At 37.4% G+C, this 20,030-nt stretch overlaps 1 protein-coding gene across 4 annotated transcripts in view; it reads left to right on the forward strand.

Moving 5' to 3' along the window:
* The window catches only part of LOC121519720 (cytoplasmic dynein 2 heavy chain 1), a 165,317-nt gene that overhangs the window by 43,440 nt on the left and 101,847 nt on the right, over positions 1-20,030 (forward strand). For 3 of the 4 annotated variants that reach the window (XM_041802555.1, XM_041802574.1, XM_041802583.1), the window contains exons 43-57: positions 1,639-1,771; positions 1,912-2,119; positions 2,221-2,350; positions 2,549-2,704; positions 2,896-3,155; positions 8,124-8,370; positions 8,624-8,775; positions 8,931-9,075; positions 11,122-11,224; positions 14,478-14,642; positions 15,632-15,756; positions 16,807-17,055; positions 17,370-17,478; positions 18,098-18,211; positions 18,958-19,100. In XM_041802555.1, coding sequence (XP_041658489.1) covers positions 1,639-1,771; positions 1,912-2,119; positions 2,221-2,350; positions 2,549-2,704; positions 2,896-3,155; positions 8,124-8,370; positions 8,624-8,775; positions 8,931-9,075; positions 11,122-11,224; positions 14,478-14,642; positions 15,632-15,756; positions 16,807-17,055; positions 17,370-17,478; positions 18,098-18,211; positions 18,958-19,100 — 2,439 coding nt within the window. The remainder of the gene's footprint in view (positions 1-1,638; positions 1,772-1,911; positions 2,120-2,220; positions 2,351-2,548; positions 2,705-2,895; positions 3,156-8,123; positions 8,371-8,623; positions 8,776-8,930; positions 9,076-11,121; positions 11,225-14,477; positions 14,643-15,631; positions 15,757-16,806; positions 17,056-17,369; positions 17,479-18,097; positions 18,212-18,957; positions 19,101-20,030) is intronic. The other variant, XM_041802564.1, reaches the window with a different exon arrangement.

A 20,030-nucleotide genomic window follows, 5' to 3' on the forward strand; every position in this document is an offset into this window, starting at 1 on the left:
AATGCTGTAATACAATTTTATTGAACATAAACACTTGTCATTGCCTTACTCCTTCAATATCCTCTCCTTCTGCATCCACCACCGCTGCATACAGGTCTTCCACTGATCAGTGCATGCAGTAGGTCTTCTCAGGACGGTTGTCTCAGAACCTCTGTTGTTCTTTTCTTAACTTCTGACTAGGCCTGAACGATTTGGGAAAGTAATCTAATTGCAATATTTTCCCAAATATTGCGAATTAAAGTACTATTATTTTTTAAGTTCCTCATCTTGTGTATTTCTAAACATAAAAGAAATAAATAATCTTATTTCATAATAAACAATATTTGTGAGATTATACAAAGAATAAACAGTTTAATTGTGATCATTTTGAGTCACTGTTGTATGACGGGAATAATTATTTTATGTCTTTCTCATTTTGAATCAGACAAGCAAATACAAAGGAAGGAAAGCAGGAACTTTTTGCAAAGGGTTGCATGATGTGTAGTGTAGCATCTCTGCTGCAAAACATTTATTAAACTGCTATTTTGACATATATTTCAGGTCAAAGAAATATTGCAACTTCTGCGATTTGATAACTGCAGTGCGTAATATTGTGATTTGATCTAAAATTCGATTAATTGCCCAGCCCTACTTCTGACACAGACTCAAAACGTGTTCCTTTGAGCACAGATTTGATCTTATGATAAAAGAAAATGTCACACAGTGCTAGATCAGGTAAATAGGATGGTTGATCAAACACTGTGATTTTTTGAGGGGGGTGCAGAAACTGCTTTACTGAGAGTGCAATGTAAGCTGGCGCAATGTCTTCATGAGGATTGAAACCATTTTTCCACAGTTATGGTCTCTTTTTTCAGACTTTTTCCCTGAATTTTTCTAGAACCTTTTGTAAAAGGATTGATTTACTGTTGACCCTGCTGGAACCCACTCCTTCAAAATTATACCCTTAATGCCAATGAAAACAATCAATGTGGCCTTGAATTTGGACTTGCTTTGTTCTGCTTTCTTCACTGCATGTAATCACTTCTAAAAAAAAATTGGATTTCCTTCAATTTGCTCAAAAAGGTCTCCACAAATGTGCTTGTGTTTTTCCTCTTGATCAGGAGTCTGAAGTTTTGGGATGACTTTGGCACACACTTTTGTCATGTTCAAATTTTCATGCAAACTGTCTCTTTTTTAATGGAGACCATTTCTGCTCTCAGTCTTATACTGAGACTTTCATCACTTTAAACAATTTGATCAATTTGCTGAATGTTTTCAGGAGTTTTGTTGTGCATGGTTCCCCAGAACATGCATCGTCTTGGACATCCTCTCTGCCTTAAAAAATTGTTTGTGCCATTTATACACATGTGCACATAACATGCAGTGCTGGAAATTATTTTCTGATGCCTCAGCAAAAACACGTGCACTTCAGTCAGTGGCTAGCAGTGAATTAAAGACATCGCTTATTGGAAACTTACAGCAGTTGTGCGTGAATACCCAGCCTTTAATATATAACACTCAGTGTGACACCTGGTTTCATCTTCATAAGTGCAGTCTCATTGTTTAATAGCCACACCTCTTAAGTGAGGATTACTTTCCAAATATGTATTCAGGGGATAACTTTAACTCTATCTTTAAATGATGTTTTTTTTTTTTTAGGTAAAGCAGTACACAATGAATCCTAAGGCCATGCCCAGACAACAGCTGCTTGGACAAATAGACATGGATACAAGAGAATGGTCTGACGGTGTCCTCACACATAGTGCAAGGAATGTGGTCAGAGAACCACAGGGTAACTAAAAAAAGCACAATTTGAAGTGTCAAAATGGTACACAGAGTTATGCTACAATGGTCTACATTAGCTACTCTCTGCACTGTATGCATTCAATTTACATGACATGTATCTTCATGAAAATGTAATTTTGTGTGTAGAGGTGAGCTCATGGATTGTGTGTGACGGGGATATTGACCCAGAGTGGATTGAGAGCCTGAACTCTGTGCTTGATGACAATCGATTGTTGACAATGCCAAGCGGGGAACGTATCCAGTTTGGACCCAATGTGAACTTCTTGTTTGAGACCCACGATCTCAGCTGTGCCTCACCAGCCACAATATCTCGCATGGGCATGATCTTTCTCAGGTCTGTCACCTTATGTAGACATTTATTTAGACTTTTATGGCAACTCAGTTCTGTCCTTTTCAGCTTTTTTGGTGTCTCATTTTCTATTCTCATATATTTAGTGATGAGGACATTGATGTTGGTGCTTTGGTGAAGTCATGGTTGATTTGTCAGCCAGAGGAGTGTCTCACTAATCTAGAAAACTGGTTGGGAGACTACTTCCAACGAGCTTTGGACTGGGTACTCAAACAGGTAACATTTTGACCATACTACATTATCTTCATCTTGCAATAAGACATCTTTATAAAATATCTCTACATATACTGTGTAATGCTCCTTTACGGATGTAAACTCTCATATATCCTTTCAGTAAATTAACACTTACATAGTAAGTTTCATTTGTTTTCCACTTGTTTTCATGAACTTTCTCTTCTTCTCTTCTTTGAACAGAATGATTTTGTGGTGGAGACTAGTCTGGTGGGTACAGTGTTCAATGGCCTATCGCATCTCAACGGTGTGACAGAGAGAGGTCAATTCATTGTTGGTCTTTTAAGAGGTTTGGGAGGAAACCTTAATCTCAAAACACGGCAAGAGTTTGCAAAAGAGGTGAGGAGTCTTCTGTTCTTATCTGGGCAGAGTGGATTGTGAAAAATGTTTATTTTGAGCTGAAATGTTACCATGAAGTCTTGTATTTTCCATTGTGACTCTTTTACAGCTTCAGCTTATAAAAAATAAATACATGAGCCATCTTTCAAGTACTATGATTGATGTCTTTCGTTTGCTTTGTACTTCTGTAGTTGCTGAGCTGGGCTAGGGAAAGCCCACCAGACCCCAAAAAACCACTGGATACCTACTATGACTTTGACAGTGGACAGCTGGCAGCCTATGCTTTCTTGCGTCCTGAAGGTCTAACATTGGAGCAGCTCTCTCAGACCCAAACACTACCAGTTATTGAGACTCCGGACATGCAGAGAGGTCTGCACTGCTTCTCCCTGTGGCTCACTGCTCAGCACCGGCAGCCTTTCATGGTGGCTGGACCAGAGGGCTGTGGAAAGGGGTATTTACACACTTATAGATATTGAAGAACAGATAAAGCACAAACATTAGAAGAATCACAAAAAGAGGAAGAATTTGCTGACACAGTTGGGAATCCACACAAAGAGACAGAGTTAGCGTGTAATGTTGTTCACAAATAGCGGTTGGACTAAATATCACAAGCAGTATACTGTCACACTGACTCGTGTTATGCAGGGGTGATAGTATTCTGGCACCATGCTGGATTTCCGGCGTGGTGGCGTTTGACTGCTGTGAGAAAAAACCTACTTTTGTGAGCTTGTTTATGGGGGACAGCCTGATGTCAAGTCCCGAGTCAGTAAAGATAACTGACACTGTCCATCAACCACACTAGGCCTACTAGCGTATTAGAAGTACAGTGGGGGTCACACTAGGCTTACTAGCCAATCAGAAGTACAGCGGAGGCAGGTCTTGCGGAAGACAAAGCTTAGGTTGATTTCCTGCTCTTCCGTTCAGTGATTCTACTGCTAATGAGTCCCTACCGGTGTTGACAACTTAGTGACTTTGTCGCTATATTTAGCGAGTTTTCAGACCCTTCTAGCGATTCTTTTTCAAAAAAGTGACTAGCGACAAATCTACAGGCTTTTTCTGGTGTTACTGGAGACTTTTGGAGACTCTGACATGAAAGCACACATCATTGTTGCTCTGTGGGTGCTGGCGTTCGGCCCCTCCCCATCCAACAGCACTCAAAGGCAGCCCAATCCTCGTGCAGCGTCCCCCTCAGCTGCAGTCGGAGCAGGAGATGCTCACGCTTCCATGTCCAGACTGCAAATTAATCGCGCTGTGAAGGCCCCATGACTGTTTTTTCTATTGTCTCTTTTTGGTCAATTTAAAATTGTTAATAAAGACTTTATATATATAAAATAAGTGGTATGGTCAAAAATGTTAATGTTTCACTGGGATTTGGTGTAGGCTTTTAAGTGGACCATAAGTTTTTAAACTAAACCAAATGTAAGAAAACTAACTTTCTAAGAAAAATAGAATAATAAACTAAAAATAAAAGTTAAAGTAACTCTGCCAGAGTATCTCTAGAGTCATTTTTGCCTGTCCCAAGCCCAGATAAGGGAGGAGGGTTGGAATTGTGACGTTATAAAAACAAGAATCAACAGAAGCACGTTCATTTGTAGTTCTACACATATTAAAGTTCTTTTAACTCACGTTTTTCTCTCTCTTATGACGTTTTTCCTCTCTCCTGCAGCGTCCATTAGAATTAAATGCATATTGCTGATTATGCAAATTAGGCGGTTACGTCATTTAGCAACCATTGACTTTTACTATTTTGCTGTCAGATCCCGTACTTTTGTCGCTATTGGCCTTCCTATGTATACATCCCCCACCCGGGAAAAAGTTCAGGCTCAGGATTTTTTTTTCACTATCAGCCATGGTTGTGTCATTATTGGATCACTTGTGCCAAACATTGATATGTTATTTAAATAAGCCCTATATGCAGATTTTCCTGCTATTATGACTCACTGTTTCATTACTTCATTACTCCTCATGCTGGTGCTTAAAACATGATTAAGAGTGATATTAATAGAGATTAATACTGTAGGCCATAGAAGAATTTGGCAGCAGGGTAAAAAAAGAAAGGGAGACTGCATGTAAATGTCAGAAAGCTGTGAAAAGAAGATAATAAGTAAATAGTAAAATATCACTTATTCAGAATCAATGTATCGTACAGTATCACGTGGTATCATATCATCATATCTATATGGTATGTTATGGAATTTTGTTGTGTCATGTATCATTTCACATCGTATGCAGTTGTGTAGTTTTTTATCATTTCATATCATGTCATTTTGTAACAAGCCATACCACATTATATGGTATAGTATAGTACCTTATGGATTATTGTGTAATACTGTACAGTATCGTATCATATCATGTCAAATTTAGGGATGCACGATATTGGATTTTTGCCAATATCCGATATGCCAGTATTTACAGATTCATTTTAGCCAATACCGATAACAATACCGATATTTAGATATGTTTGAAATGACTAAAATTCTGTCCTTTGAACACATTTTTAGGTTTGAGGATGAAAAAGAAAAAACTTTTTTTTCCTCAAAATACACTTTAAAATTTAAAGAATAAGAATGAAAAAAGAAAAAGATGTCAACTTACACAGGTCTATTGGCCAAGCCTAAAACTCCACTAATTTATTAGTATATATGGACAAATTTTACAGTTGATATGCTGACATGCACGGCCAAGATATCGGATGTAAATGTTGGCAAAAATTTTGATACCTGCCGATACCGATATTTGGCTGATAATATCAAATTGTATCGTTAAATGAATGGAAACCATGACAGTCTCTGTGCAGTATTAGCAGCCAGGCTTTATGTTGTTATGCTTGTTGAAACGCTTGATTGGGGTTACACTGGAAGTTTGTGTAATATTATGGATTCACAAGACAGAGGCACTCAAATATGGACACTCAAAATGGCACAAGAACTGATTTCACAGCTTCTTTTATTCAAGACTTGACCTTTCTTGTAAAAGCACTGACATATCAGAAAAGGACTGAGATCTCTGTGTGTTCATGTGCTGGGTCTATGTGGTTGTGTATGGCTACTCAGAGAGGCCTCAGAAGTAAACCCTTCAGGGGTTTGAAGAACAAGGGTCACTCAGTTTGTCTTTTACACTCCAATTGAGTCCCACTCAGTGTCTCCTTCTTTCATCCTCTTGTCGTGGCTCACTTTGCCTGAAAGGTCATTGTACCAAAGGGGCACTGGGTTTGTCAGCTTACCCTTCTGATACAAGAACATCTAATTAATTTACACACACATGCACTAGAAGGAGTGTACATGCAAATACACGCGCATCATTTACTTTCCAATTATTTCAGCTTTCTGTTTGCACTCTGCAAATGTCCCTCTTTGCCTTGGGGTTTGTTCTGAAGAACAGTGTTCTCTGGAGTCTGAATGGCCTATTGTTAAATACACTGCTGACACTGATATTGCCCTCTGATAAATTCCTGCAGGCCTGAAAATATCCTAAACTAGTGTTGTAGTTGAGTCACCAAACATCGAATCCGAGTCAAGTCCCGAGTCCCTAGTGTTCAAGTCTGAGTCGAGCCCAAGTCACCAAAGAAAAATGTGAGTCAAGTCTGAGTCGAGCCCCCTCTATCTGAGTCCGAGTCGAGTCCCCATTACCTGTGTTGGAGTCCTAGACAAGTCCTCAATACCTAAAAACTAGTGCCAAATTGAATTAAATTATAAATTATTTTTAAGCCATTCCAGCTTTCCAGGTGGGCTACATTGATGTGTTTTATTAATGTATAAATTTCTTCCACTTTTTATTTTAAATGGCAAGAGGAGCTGTTAAACCCTTTATTAATAATATTAGTTATATTAATCAGAATCAGAATCCTTTTTATTGACGTTGTACAACGTTCAACAAATTTTTTATTTGTTTTTTTTTTAACAGGATTATTTGTATGTGCTTAACAAATTTATTAGACCACCAGTCTCAGAGACCTTCCAGCATCATGAAGTGATTTAATGCAGACTCTTTCACTTTCAGTGAGCTCTTGAAGTTTTACCATTTTGAACAGGAATGAGGAATTTCAAACTGAATTCACCTTTTTATACCCAAATTTGAGCCAGCTCACTGGGCTTCTTTGAGAAGTCAGAAATGAATCAAGCATAACATTCAACCGCTAAAATAATTTTTCTGTTCAGGAATGCAAGTAAATAACTATAATTTGACATATTAATCAATAAATAATAATGTGCTTTACAATTTTTTCAGTTTTTTTTGTAAATCAGTAAATTTGAAAATTCATGGATAACAATAATAATGATATTTTAGCATTCAAAATTATCATTTTGGTTAAAGAGCTTCTACATATTGGTGTGTTAACCATTGCAGAAACATAAAAAAATGATTTTGGTAATTACTTATTTTTACCAATGCTGTTAATTTAGGGCAGCTGTGCTATAAACCTTACTTTGGGTGGTGGTCTAATAAATTTGTTAAGCACTGTATATTTGGGGTGTAAAAATGAGATATTTTTAACTTTTCAATATGGTAAGATCTGAGTTGTCATTAAACACATAATAATAGTTTTACAAACATTATAATTTTACAATATGCCACCTCGTTTACCTCACTAATCAGTGTTATCTCGGCGATGTTGACGCAGATTTCAACATTGGATTTATATTTTTAACTAACAGGACTCACTACAAGGTTTAAGAGTTTTTATCACTCTGTCCAAGACTGAAGAGGATTACTGTACAGCAGCAACAGCAGCTAATATGACGAGTCTGAGCTGCTGATGGAGATTTTCATTCAAAGGTAGGCTGGCTGCATTTAAGTTTAATTTCTTGTAAAGATTACCACGGGAATACAGAGAAGAGCCACAGGTTTCAGCTACCTATCAACCTATCAGCTCCTCTCCTGTCACCCAGGCTCGCCCGCTCCTTCTGCTCTCTCTCCTCTGGTTTTTTTCATGAACAGCAGGTTAGACTCACGTGAATGCGCATGCAGGTGAACACGCACCAGGCGCTGCGTCAGTTATGAGGGGTTTTCTCAAAAAAAAAAAAAAAAAAAAAAAAAAAAAAATATATATATATATATATATATATATATATATATATATATATATAACAGAATAAAATAGTCTTCAGGAAAATAGGTTTGAGTCCTCCTCTTTATCCTCAAGGCTTGACGCAGTTAAAGCTTGAGTCCAAGTCCAAGTCTGAGTCATCAGCGCTCGAGTCCAAGTTGAGTCACAAGTCCACCAAACAGCACTTGAGTCGGACTCGAGTCCAAGTCCTGGACTCGAGAAGTACAACACTGTCCTAAACATAAATTAGATTTACAAGACTCAGAACTTTTACTCATTTAGTTGAAGCAATCAGTGTAATTATTTCAGAAACAATGTCAAAAATAACTGTCTCTTGACTTTTTTTTTTTTCTCAAATAATTTTCCATCTAGCATGCTCCTGCGCTACGCCTTTTCACGGCTGCGATCCACCCAAGTTGCCATTGTCCACTGCAGTGCCCAGACCTCACCTCGCCATGTCTTACAGAAGCTCAGTCAAACCTGCCTGCTGCTTAGCTCTAACACCGGTCGAGTCTTTAGACCCAAAGACTGTGAGAACCTGGTGCTCTACCTAAAAGATATCAACCTACCTAAACCTGACAAATGGGGGACAAGCAGCCTCACTGCCTTTTTGCAGCAGGTACAGATCAAGCATGAATTAAAAAAGACACACATAAATGTGAGCAAATTAGTGAATTGATCCTGTGGTTAAAAGAGAGTGCAATTACAAGCCTGAGCTCGAATGTAAGAGGTTCACAATGTCAACCAGAATCTGTCAGAGAGGCTTTATGATTGCTGCATGTAAATCTTTTAGACTGTTTTTGAAATGCACTACTCTGTTTTAACTGCTCATCCATGATACCCTCTTTTTATCTGTTTACATCTTCCTCCAGGTTTTGACCTATAAAGGATTCTATGATGAAAACCTTGAGTGGGTGAGTCTTGAGAACATCCAGGTGGTGGCCTCCATGTCTACAGGAGGTGCTGTAGGGAGCCATTCTCTCACCTCCCGCTTCTCCTCTATAGTTCGTGTCTGCACAATAGAGTAAGTATGGAGCTCACAAATTGCCAATTGTTGGTGCACTAGCCCTCATCCCTCACTCTTGTTTTTTCTGTGTTGGTTTCCCTCCAACCCTGCTCCTGTCTTGTTTTATTATCCAACATCCATCTGTTCCTCTGCTTCTTTGCCTCTTCCTTTAGCTATCCAGACAGGGAGCAGCTGCAGACTATCTATGCAGCGTACCTGCAGCCAGTTCTACAGCATAGCCTAGGCAGCCAGGCAGCCTGGGCCAGTACAGGGAAATCACACCAGCTGGCTGGGTCTCTTGTGCAGCTCTATGAACAGGTATTGACTTGGACTGGTTGTTCATTCTCTATCACATTTGGGTTTGTAGCAATACAGTGTTCCCTGAGAAAATGAAAGCAAAAAGTGGAGACTCTGATTGTTACAGCAGATAAACGATATTCACACAGACTGAACACTGGCTGACAAAACTGACCAGAAAGAAATCACTGCACCCATTTGCAAAACAATGAATCAGTTCCTTAGAATGCTTTTAATACATCTGGCCCTTTTTTGAATTCCCCTGGTTTGTTGAAGGCTCAACAGTGTTTAGAAAGCACAGTGCATATTTTAATAAATGCAATTTGCAATCAAGTAAATGGGTATCTTTACTTGCTAAAAAAATTACAGTGGCTTTCTCATAAAGCAAGATTCTGTGGTGCAGAATAAGTTTTGAGGGAATTTTTGGCTGGTTTTTGGGGGTGTCCAATCTCTTTTGTTGCATGTAATTAAGTGAAGCAGTTATTCTCCATTTTGTGGTATATTGAAAAATAAAGGTTGAGTTTTCTTTTCCAAAGCTTTGCTTGTTGTGCCTACAGGCACCATTATTAATTTAATGCAGAATTGGCAGCACTTTAATGCATTTCTTTGGCTGGATTAGGCAAAAAAAACATATAATAATACTGATGAAATGTAGAATTTACTCTCATCCGGAGCATCCTCTGGACACATTCTTTTGTAGGTAATTTTCATCTTTTGCCTTTTATTTGCAATACAGACAAAGGCCAATACCAGAAATCAAAGCTGAAAAAGTCTCTTTGGTCAGTTACTTAAAATCTTAGCACTGCTGGCGGTGGATAACAATAGATTTTTCACAGTGTCAACAATGCACCAAAAACTCAGAGGACATCAGCAGCAACAAGGGTTTTGTGCTTTATATCTTTTATAGATAGAAAAGGGTTTGGAACCCTACCTTAATCCATATTAATTTTTTGTTCAAGTGGTGAAATAGTCTTAATGAACTGGAACATTTACAGATGTTTTCAGTAAGATTTCAATGTAATAATAATAGTAATGCATAGGGCTGGGTATTGCCACTGATTTCCTGAATCGATTTCGATTCACAAGGTCCCTATTCGATTCAATTCAATTTGATTCAATATCGATTCATTGAGGGATATTTCAGCTACAGTACCTGTTTTACTTGAATATGCAAGTGAGTCTTAGAGAACTAATGGCAGAAATTATACTTTCAGCTGAATTATTAATAATAAACCTTCTAACTAGGCACAATATTTAAAATTTTAAAGTTTACACTAAAAACTGACCCCAAACTTGTTTCCTGAAAATACTTTTTATTGACCAACACATTTGATCAATCAACATAATAAAGTGCAACATATACTCATATACTTAACAGTCAGTAATAAATGATCGATCTTTGAATAAAATGAATCGATATAGAAAATTTAAATAAAAAATTGATCTGAATCGGAAAATTAATTTTTTGAACCCAGCCCTAGTAATGCATTTTATGTATAGGGGTCTTTCAAAGCACTCAAGGTCACTTTACAGGGCAAAGTGCAAAACAAGACATATAAAAAAAGGTAAAAAAATGGCTGCTGGTCTGTCAAGGAGGATGTGATGGGAAATGGTGTCAAAGGCCACCCTCAGATCAAGGAGGATAAGAATTGTTAACAGTCAGGAATCGGCTGCCATGAGGAGATCGTTAGGGATTTTTACCAAGGTTGTCTCTGTACTAATTGGCGGTTTGAAATAGGATGAAAGTTATACTCATTTTTGGGGTCTGATTAAATCCCATTAACTTCTCCCTGAATTTACAGTATATCATGAATGGTTTTTAACGCCAGATTGGAGTTGTAGACCAGAGTTGTTTTATGCTGTCATAGATTTTTTAATGACTTAAGTTTGGAGAGGCAAGTATTAAACTCATGTATCATGTCTGATGCTTTTTGCATTTACTCATAAGTATTCATAGTTTGGTTAATTCATATTGTCATTTCATATTAATTTATTGTCATAAATGGCCAATGTTTTTTCCCCCTACACATACAGAATGAGTGTCTACTCTCCTGTCTTTTCTTTCAGGTTAAAACTAAGTTCACAGTGGACCACCACAGCCACTATCTGTTTACCCCCTGCATCCTCACAGAGTGGGTCCTCAGCCTGTTGCGATATGACCTTACTGCAGGTAACCAAACACACAACAGTGCACGCACATTTATATGTGTACTTGAGCATTTAAACAAATTTTTACTTTTGTCACATTCGAACCCTCAAAAATCAAACCCAGTGACTGTAATGTTTTTTACTTACCCATATTTTAGAGGCACTGCTGTACGCAAACCGAACACAGAGTTGACTTTAATGACCCTCTGATTTTCTAGTCCTTATTTTTATTGGAGTCCTTACACAATTTTACTGCCACTGTGGAACTAAATCATTAGCTGTCAGTTTTGGTGCCATCAAAAAAAAACCGCCAGGTGGCTAAATTTCTCATCAGTATTCTTCTATATCTGAAATACTGCCCCTTTCCTCAATTCAATCCCTCTTTCCTTCCCTACTCTCTCTGGTTCTTCATTTTCTCTTCATCTCCCTCTCCTTTATCACCCTCTCACTCTACTGTCCTTTCATCTCTCTCCCTCTGTCACTCTTTCTCCCCTGTTGCAATGTGCTCCTGCTGTGATAGTGAGTCAAATCATTTATTTTAATTAGTTAAGTCAGGGGACAAACTTCCACTTTTCCTATGCTCATCATTTTTTTAACTTGCTCTTCCTTCTCCCTGTATTCCTTCTTGCCGATCACCTTCTTTTTGGTATGTAAAATCCCCTCTAATTTTCTCTATTGAGTGACTGTGCTGATGTTTGTGGGGCCTTTGAGTGTCTGTGATTGCAGTAAATATGGCAACTTCTTTTACAACATTAGCATTTAAAATTAAAGAGGCTGTATTCAAGAATTAACAATAACAATGTATCAAATGACAATGTGAAAGCAATTTAACAATGTGACAGGGGCACTTAGTCATGAATCCAGCAGCTCTTCACAGCTTTATAGATCTTTAGAGTGAGTTGCAGCTCATTGTTTATTTAACTGTCTGGTCCATAAAGTTGCTGTTTTTATTCTCTTGCCCTGCTCTCACAAACATTATTTTTGGCGACTTTTTACTGTTTAAAAAAAAGAAAGTATCTGGCTGGCTGTTCAAAACCAGTCCAAACAACAGACAACAAAGGCAGACCCTGTAGAGACTAGATCGGGACTGTGGTGTATTCTTCAGAGGAGTTACTAGGCTCAAAGAGAGCTCATTATTGCTGCATTTTACAGTTTGAAGGTAATATGACTCAGTAAAAAACACTATAATAATACCATAAATAGTTTGATGACAGTTTGAATGTAACGACTAAACAGAAATGATATTTCAATATTTGGTTCACATTCTGATTTAGTCACCTAAAATGGCCAAATGAATTATTTATTGTTATTCTTGTTTGAATTAAAGGTACATTTTTAAATTTCAAAATATCTGTAGAACATAATTTTTTAAATCACAAAACTACTTTAAAAAGAGTTTATGAGACAATTTTTTACCCTAACTATACACCATAGTGGGCAACATTTTCAATTGTTTGATAATTCAGTGCTTTACTTAGTGCAGCAGTTATATCTGCTGTTGATGAACTGGGTGTGAAAGAGTAGCAATATGTAAATCCATGCATCAACAGGGTTTCTATGGGGTCTAAAAAAGTATCAAAAAATGATACATCAATGAGCCAAAAAACTGAGACTTTTAAAAAGCATTAAAACTTCTTTGAAATGCAACTCCTTGGGCCTTAAACTTTATTGCTGTTTTCAATGTTTACTGTATATTTGTCAAAAAAGGACGCAGACCTCTTTATCTGCTTTGATTTTTCCATTTAGTTTTAAGCAAAAGAGAGATTCTCCACCAGAACTCTGACCCACTGAGCTTTCAATAAATCCTAAAAGCTCAGTTCTGTCCCAAGCTAGCAAGTTAACTATATGGTAGAGTGTTGTGTGCATCCAAAGAGCTGGTAAATGCAAGGCAGATAGTTCTTGACATTTTACAGGATATTCCAAATAAAAACAGCTTTGCATCAAAGCTTTTGCCTAATGTAACAGTAGCACAGATCTTGATCATTTTAGCACTGCTAACATCTAAAGAAAACTTCATTTGTGTACTATAATAGCGAATACCATCTACATTTTTTTGACAATGTTGTCACATTTTTATCTATCAATCTGCACATAACTGTGTCACCATTGTCAGTTGTCTATGGTTTATTTATTGTAAAAAACAGTGCACATTAATGATCATGGACATGTTAATGTGCCACATTGTAGCCATAGGCTAATTTCATCCATAGTCCCCAGCAGGTTGATGGTATACATACAAAAGTGTACATCAAGGATGTTCATAATGCAGTAAACAATATAGTTAGAAATCAAAGATATATAGGGTCTTAAAATGTATTGAGAGGGTCTTGGAAAAGATCTTAAAAGTTTTAATTTGATGTCTGATTTTCTGTATATACCCTGATCTACAGTAGATTCATGTCTCTATGTAATAAACTGTTAATAATTAATTTTTAAGAAACACCCCTATAATATTTCAGTCACTCTGTTAATATTTGTGTTTTCAAGTAAAACCAAACAGCTATTTTCTTCTTTGTCCATCTTTATCTTGCAAATATCACCATCATTTCTTGCCCTTCACAACCAGAAATATATGCTTTGCTGGTAGAATTAATAGAGAAGTAGGATTTGGGTAACAAGAAAATTTTAAAGCCATTGGCACATAATGTTTAGCATGACAACTTGGCACTCTAAGTGTTTTCTTTTCCTTAGTGTTCTTTAAAATTTAATTTACCAGGAAGACCCTGGAGCAACAACCGTGTCTCTGTTTGACTCTCCTCTACAGCTCTTTCAATATAATGTGACAGACACTGCGAAGCCAGTGGCCTCTGAGACTCTGATTTCAGCTTGTCCCTGCAGCCCTTTCCTTTTTAGCTAGCAGTACATTGCATATGATTCTGGAGGGAATTAAATAAATTTAGAGTCATCCCTGAAGGTGCAGTTGTTATATCGGAGGCCACCAGAAACAGCCCTTCAGCTCATGTTGAAGCATGAGTAGTATAGTAACTACTGTACTTATTTGACGGATATACAGTAAGACAAACTTATAGGGCTTGTGGCAGCATAGGTGACAATCAGTCACACAATTTCCCTGATACATCTTTTAAAAATGCTATGTGATGTCAGTGTTTAAAGGATTCTTTTAGATGATTCCTGCTTAAAGATTAGTAAGAGAAAAAAAAAAGAGAATAGTATATGTGAATTCAAGTATGTTCGTGTCTTTGGATATCCTGCTGAGCGATAGTTCAAATGTGTGTGTGTGATTTTTTTTTTTTTTTTTTTTTTTTTTTTTTCAGCTCAATCTAATGTGACAGACAGCGTGTTGGAGGTGGTGGCATATGAGGCCAGGAGGCTGTTCAGGGACCGGCTGGTTTCCTCCAAAGACCTTCACACATTTGATAACATTCTGTCCTCTATTATCCGAGGAGACTGGGGCTCTGATGCTCTGGACAACATGACTGGTAGGAAAAGAAGACAAAACAAAACAAAAAAAAAACACATATTCTTCTTCATTAATATAACATATACATAGAAAACAGATGTGTGCAAAAGGATTCAACTTCCTAATAGTAGGGCAAAGCAGGAACTTTCAGATTGCCTACCTTCCATATAGTATTCAAACCTATACAAATACTGATACTTTCATGTACTATTCATACATAAATCTGCTCTCTTATAGCAAACCATAGCCAGATTTCTCCATGCAAACTGTAAGCCAGCACAAAGAAAGCATGGAAGAAAGGCTGGCTCAGCACAGAGAGGTGTAATGATGAGAGACAGAAGCCTGAAGGAGAAATTTTATCACAGCAGCACATGCAAAGTGTGCTCCAAGCTACAGTGCTGTACCAAGAAACAACTCACCAAAAGTTGAAACTCAACAGAACTAGAGGAGCATACATATATGAGACCGTTTCATACCTCTCAGTGACTGAAAGACACAAAAACTGGAATATCCCTGACTGTGCTAACTGGTAGTGATTGCACAGAGCAGCATCTTACGAGTACATGCCTTTTATTCTTTAATGTTCATTTTATAACTTCTCAACCAAGCTATTGCCATTGCACATAAGCAATAAGCAGATTCCTTTGCAGAATATAAGCAAAGGAGTCTGCTTGTATATTTAATATATCAGGCAGCATTAGCTAAAAGCTGGTATTTTGTAGTTTAAGTGGTAATTTTATCTTCTTAGTGTTGGCCTAAAATGCAGTCTGTCCGCAAAATAAACGCCTGCCTGAATCTCTTCAACAACTGGTCTATCATGCTATGGGATTAAAACAAAGATAGTCAGACTGCACTGACAATATGTTAGACCCATGTTTTTGTTTCCAGTTTTTTTTTTTTCTTTTTTTTTTTTTTTTTGCAGTAGACAGCCTATGGTGTATGTTACTTTAAGTGTGCATATGCAGGTGTGCCACCATTAACCATGTGAAATACTTCCCCTGTGTGCAGATGGTTTCTACGTGACATGGGGAGCCTCTGAGGGGGCTGTAATGGCTCCAGGCCAGTCTCTACCTCCTCATGGTAAACAGCTGGGATGCTTGGATTCAGCTGACCTAAAACAAGTTATACAGAAGGTAAACAGTGAGGAAATGTTGTCTAATGTTCTGTGTGTGCTTAGGGCTTGTTTGATTTAATATTAATACATGTACAACTGTCTTTACCTTTAATAGTACAGGAACTGAATACAGACAGTTTTTGAATGTATTTTAGTTTGGTACCTTAATTTTAATTTGTTTCTTAGATAAAATGTGGAAATGCTGTCATCATTAAATGGTTACAGAACTTTTGCTACTATAACACTCTGAAATAGGCTGTATTACATTATAGATATTGTCTAAGACAGTGGTTATTTACTGGTCTGGCTTCAGGACCCATCATTATAATTTTAATGGAAAGCTGCAACTGAAATTTAAATAAAATTTCAACTCTCAAATTTATCACATGAAAAATTATGGAATTTGTTCCTGAAAAGAATAAAAAACACACACACAGTGCATCATGCTATTGAAAATAGTCAGATTTGTCAAATAAACAGATTTTTTTCATATGGAGCCCACTTGGGGCTGAGCCAAATGATCTGGATCACTGAACAGATCTGGAATTCCCATGACTACTGTTTAGATTGAAAGAAGACAGCTGGGCAATCATAGATTTCATAGCCAAGCTACATCACCAGTCCTAGTTGAATTGTTGTCTCTAATAGTCTTTTGACAATAGAATTAGGCTACATTCATTCACTGCATAATAGCAGTGCACGCACTGCAGCTTTGTAAAACTGACCACATCTGCGATTCACAGAAAATGGCTCTTGGCTCCAGTTTTGGGTCCCAACTCACCAATTTAAGACTAGTGGTCTCAAATATTAATGATGAACTGAAATATTTCTAACGAAGTGTTAAATGTTAAACTTTTATTCATTTTTAGTTATTCTAACAATTTAAGATGGTAGATTTACCTTTGTAAATAAATGATGTTAACATAATTTATAAGTTAAATTCCCTAAAACTTCTGCTGTTTTACCTTTGTGGCTCTTTAATCTGGCTGTGTTGTTTTCCTGTGTACATTCCATTTGTATTCATCAGAGTGTTTGCCGGGTCTCTTTTCACCTGTCTCTTCTTCTCTAGGGAGTGGTGCTGTACAGTCGTGATAACAGGGAGCTGGATCTTCTATTGTTCTGGGAAGTGTGTGACTTTGTGTCCAGGGTGGACCGGGTGCTGAGCCGACCTGGTGGCTCTCTGCTTCTGGCGGGCAGGAGTGGTGTGGGTCGGCACACAGCCACGTGCCTGGTGGCACACATGCATGGATACGTGCTGTTCACACCCAAAATCTCCCGTGGTTATAGCCTAAAGCACTTCAGCAATGATCTCAAGACAGTAAGAGCTCATTTTCTATTTTGACAGTTTGCAATATGCCAAGCCATTTTTTTTACAGATTCATTAACTGTTAATTTTATTTTATTGGCAAGCTTCTTAATTTTCTTCCCATTTACACTCTTCAGGGATGTTATTTTTTACAGATTTAAATGCCAAATTGTTTACTGAATTGCAGCTGTAGTTAGCAATTACAACATCAATACACAGTATTAAGCAAAGAAACTCTGCTGTTCATGTAATCTGTTCTGCTTACGTGTTTATCAGATGTTTATGTGAATGTTTGATTAACATGAATCACCTTGCTGTATGTGTAGGCGATGCAGCTGGCAGGTTTGGAGGGCCATCAGGTGGTTCTACTGTTAGAGGACTATCAGTTTGTTCATCCAGCTTTCTTAGAAATGATCAACAGTCTGCTGTCATCAGGTGTGTATCATGTTGTGTTTGTTTATTCTTATTTATATTATTTTTTTTAAGTTAAGCTTACAATTTGTAGCTTTAGGATTAGTACTGGTAATAAAGGGGGAAACAAATTTAGAACATTCACTTAATGGTTCAGATGTGAAGTGTTTCAAATACTCTAATGTTTCTACAGTAATTATGTGTCAGGATCTAGAGATTATTAACTTAGCTTAGCAAAATATTTGGATGTCTTTTCTTGAGCAACAGCTAGAAGATAACAACATCTGGATATGAAAACCTCTGAAGTAATAGCCAAGGCATTTTTTCATTTGTCAATAAACAAACAAACAAACATACAAAAAACTGCCATCCAGTTTGACACAAACAAGAAAATGTCATATTCATCAAAAGAAAGCAAATACGGTCAAAAGGGAATGTAAAATGTAAAATGTTTGTATACTGTTGTGTAGAAAAACCCTGTAGATCATTTTCAGCAAGAACTATGCTGTAAATGTATCAATGGTTAGGGTTAACCCTAACCCAACAGTTTGAATGTTAGCTGGCTGTACAATCATATATACCTTTGCATGTGAGATGCTATTGTGTAAGCAAACTACTTATTTAATTGTATGTTCATTTTCAGGTGAAGTTCCAGGTTTGTACTCACCAGAGGAGCTTGAGCCTCTCCTCTCCCCCCTAAAAGATGCTGCTTCTCAAGATGGATTTACTGGACCACTCTACAACTACTTTTCATACAGTAAGTGTTATATATTTCTGCTACAGCGCTACAATTTCATTTGTAGCGCTGTCATCAGATGCTGGTGCATGGCATGCAGTGCTAAAGGCTTTGCACATGGTGTGTAGATGCTTTTTTTAATGATAAACATCAGCAATGAAACAACTTATCATTAACGTGAGACCTCTCATCATTGCCATCAATTAATTTGTCTTCACCAACAAATAAGGACCAAAGTAGCAAGTGCTGGAGACAACATTTATCTGTATCTATGGCCAGCACATTTTCCCTAACTGGATGTCAGTCATTTTTTATATTTCCCTTTATGCTATACTATGCTCTTTTCTCCACTAGAGCAGCCTTCAATTTGTGTCACTTACTTTCTTCTGATTGTTCTGTCTGCTCTCATTTGTGGTATTCTTTTGCACTGCTCCCCTGTAGTACAGTGATGTATATACTATAGAAATGGGGCACTGTGCACTAAGGTTGATATTGCTGCTTGGTAATTTAAATCAATAGCTTTACTATTGTCAGAGTAAACCAACTAAAGATCTTTGTGCTCACCTTCATTATTCAGCTCTGTCAGTGAGCTACAAGCTTAAAGGTAGAAAATCAGTGAGACATACGCTAGAATATATATACCTATTGATCCTTATTGTCTTTGTTCTTCTTATTTGCTGTATCTCAGGGAGCATTTTGTGACTAATTAATCTTCTGTTTTTGTGCACCAACTTTGCTGTTCCTCGTTTTGTAATAAATCCTCAAAGGAATCCAGCAAAACCTTCATATTGTTCTGATCATGGACTGCTCTAATCCAAACTTCACCATCAACTGTGAGAGTAACCCTGCTTTCTACCGCAAGTGTTCTGTACAGTGGATGGAGGGATGGTCAGAAAGCAGCATGAAGAAGGTTAGTGGAGGTTCAGGAAGGGAAATGACCCAAAACAGATATTAGATAAAGAATTGCTCTATAGGTTTACACTAATATTTAAACTTAAAGTCCCTGTAAAGTGATTAAAAAATCTGTATTTTAGATTTCTTTATGACAGGCCACTGTGTTATAAACCACCATGCCAGTCATGAAAAAATCTCTCTGTATTTATAAAATTAAGTTTCAAAATCATGAAAATTGAGGCAGCAGTGTCTGCTCTAGTGTGGGCGTGCTGGTTGCATTAGCCGAAACCACGCCCACTCACAAGAAACACAATCCTCTCAAATTTAAAAAAAAAAAAAAAATGCTAAAGCCAGAATGGAGGAATCATCAGTCTGCTATGCTGCTATGTTACAACTCTCTTTTTTTGAGCCAACAGAGAATCAATCACATTGATGTCATGATAGGCAGACACTTTGGAGCTAGAGAGCCTCCGTTTCGTTTCTCATGCTCGGTTTAACTCTTCAGGTATGCCTAATATCTCATTGGCTGATTTATGTGAAGTCGTTTCTCTTTCCCGTTTATGAGATGTCTGTGAGAAGTTTCATGCTGAAAGCACTCCATTTCCTGATGTTGCTCTTAAAAATAAAAGTCTTCAATAATGATAAGCATTGGAAGCTTTTATTGTGACAGACTTCATAGGACTAAAAAATATCCATCATTCAGACACTTTATTCAACTTTAGCATTGCGACACTAACAGACATGAGGGCTTGAACTAAATAAAGACAAGTGAAATATGGATTAAAACACACCTTTAGCAGGTAAGAGTTTGTTCCTGCTGCATCTGGTTCAAGTGAAAAAAAGACACTCAAGCAATAAGCCTGCCTGCTGACCTTACTGTGAACTTTTGCCAGAGCACAGCTGCCTGGCTCCAGGGGCCAGAGAAGAGAGACGGATGTTGGGGATT

Source organism: Cheilinus undulatus, linkage group 2 (genome assembly GCF_018320785.1).
Source record: "Cheilinus undulatus linkage group 2, ASM1832078v1, whole genome shotgun sequence".
Classification (NCBI taxonomy): domain Eukaryota; kingdom Metazoa; phylum Chordata; class Actinopteri; order Labriformes; family Labridae; genus Cheilinus; species Cheilinus undulatus.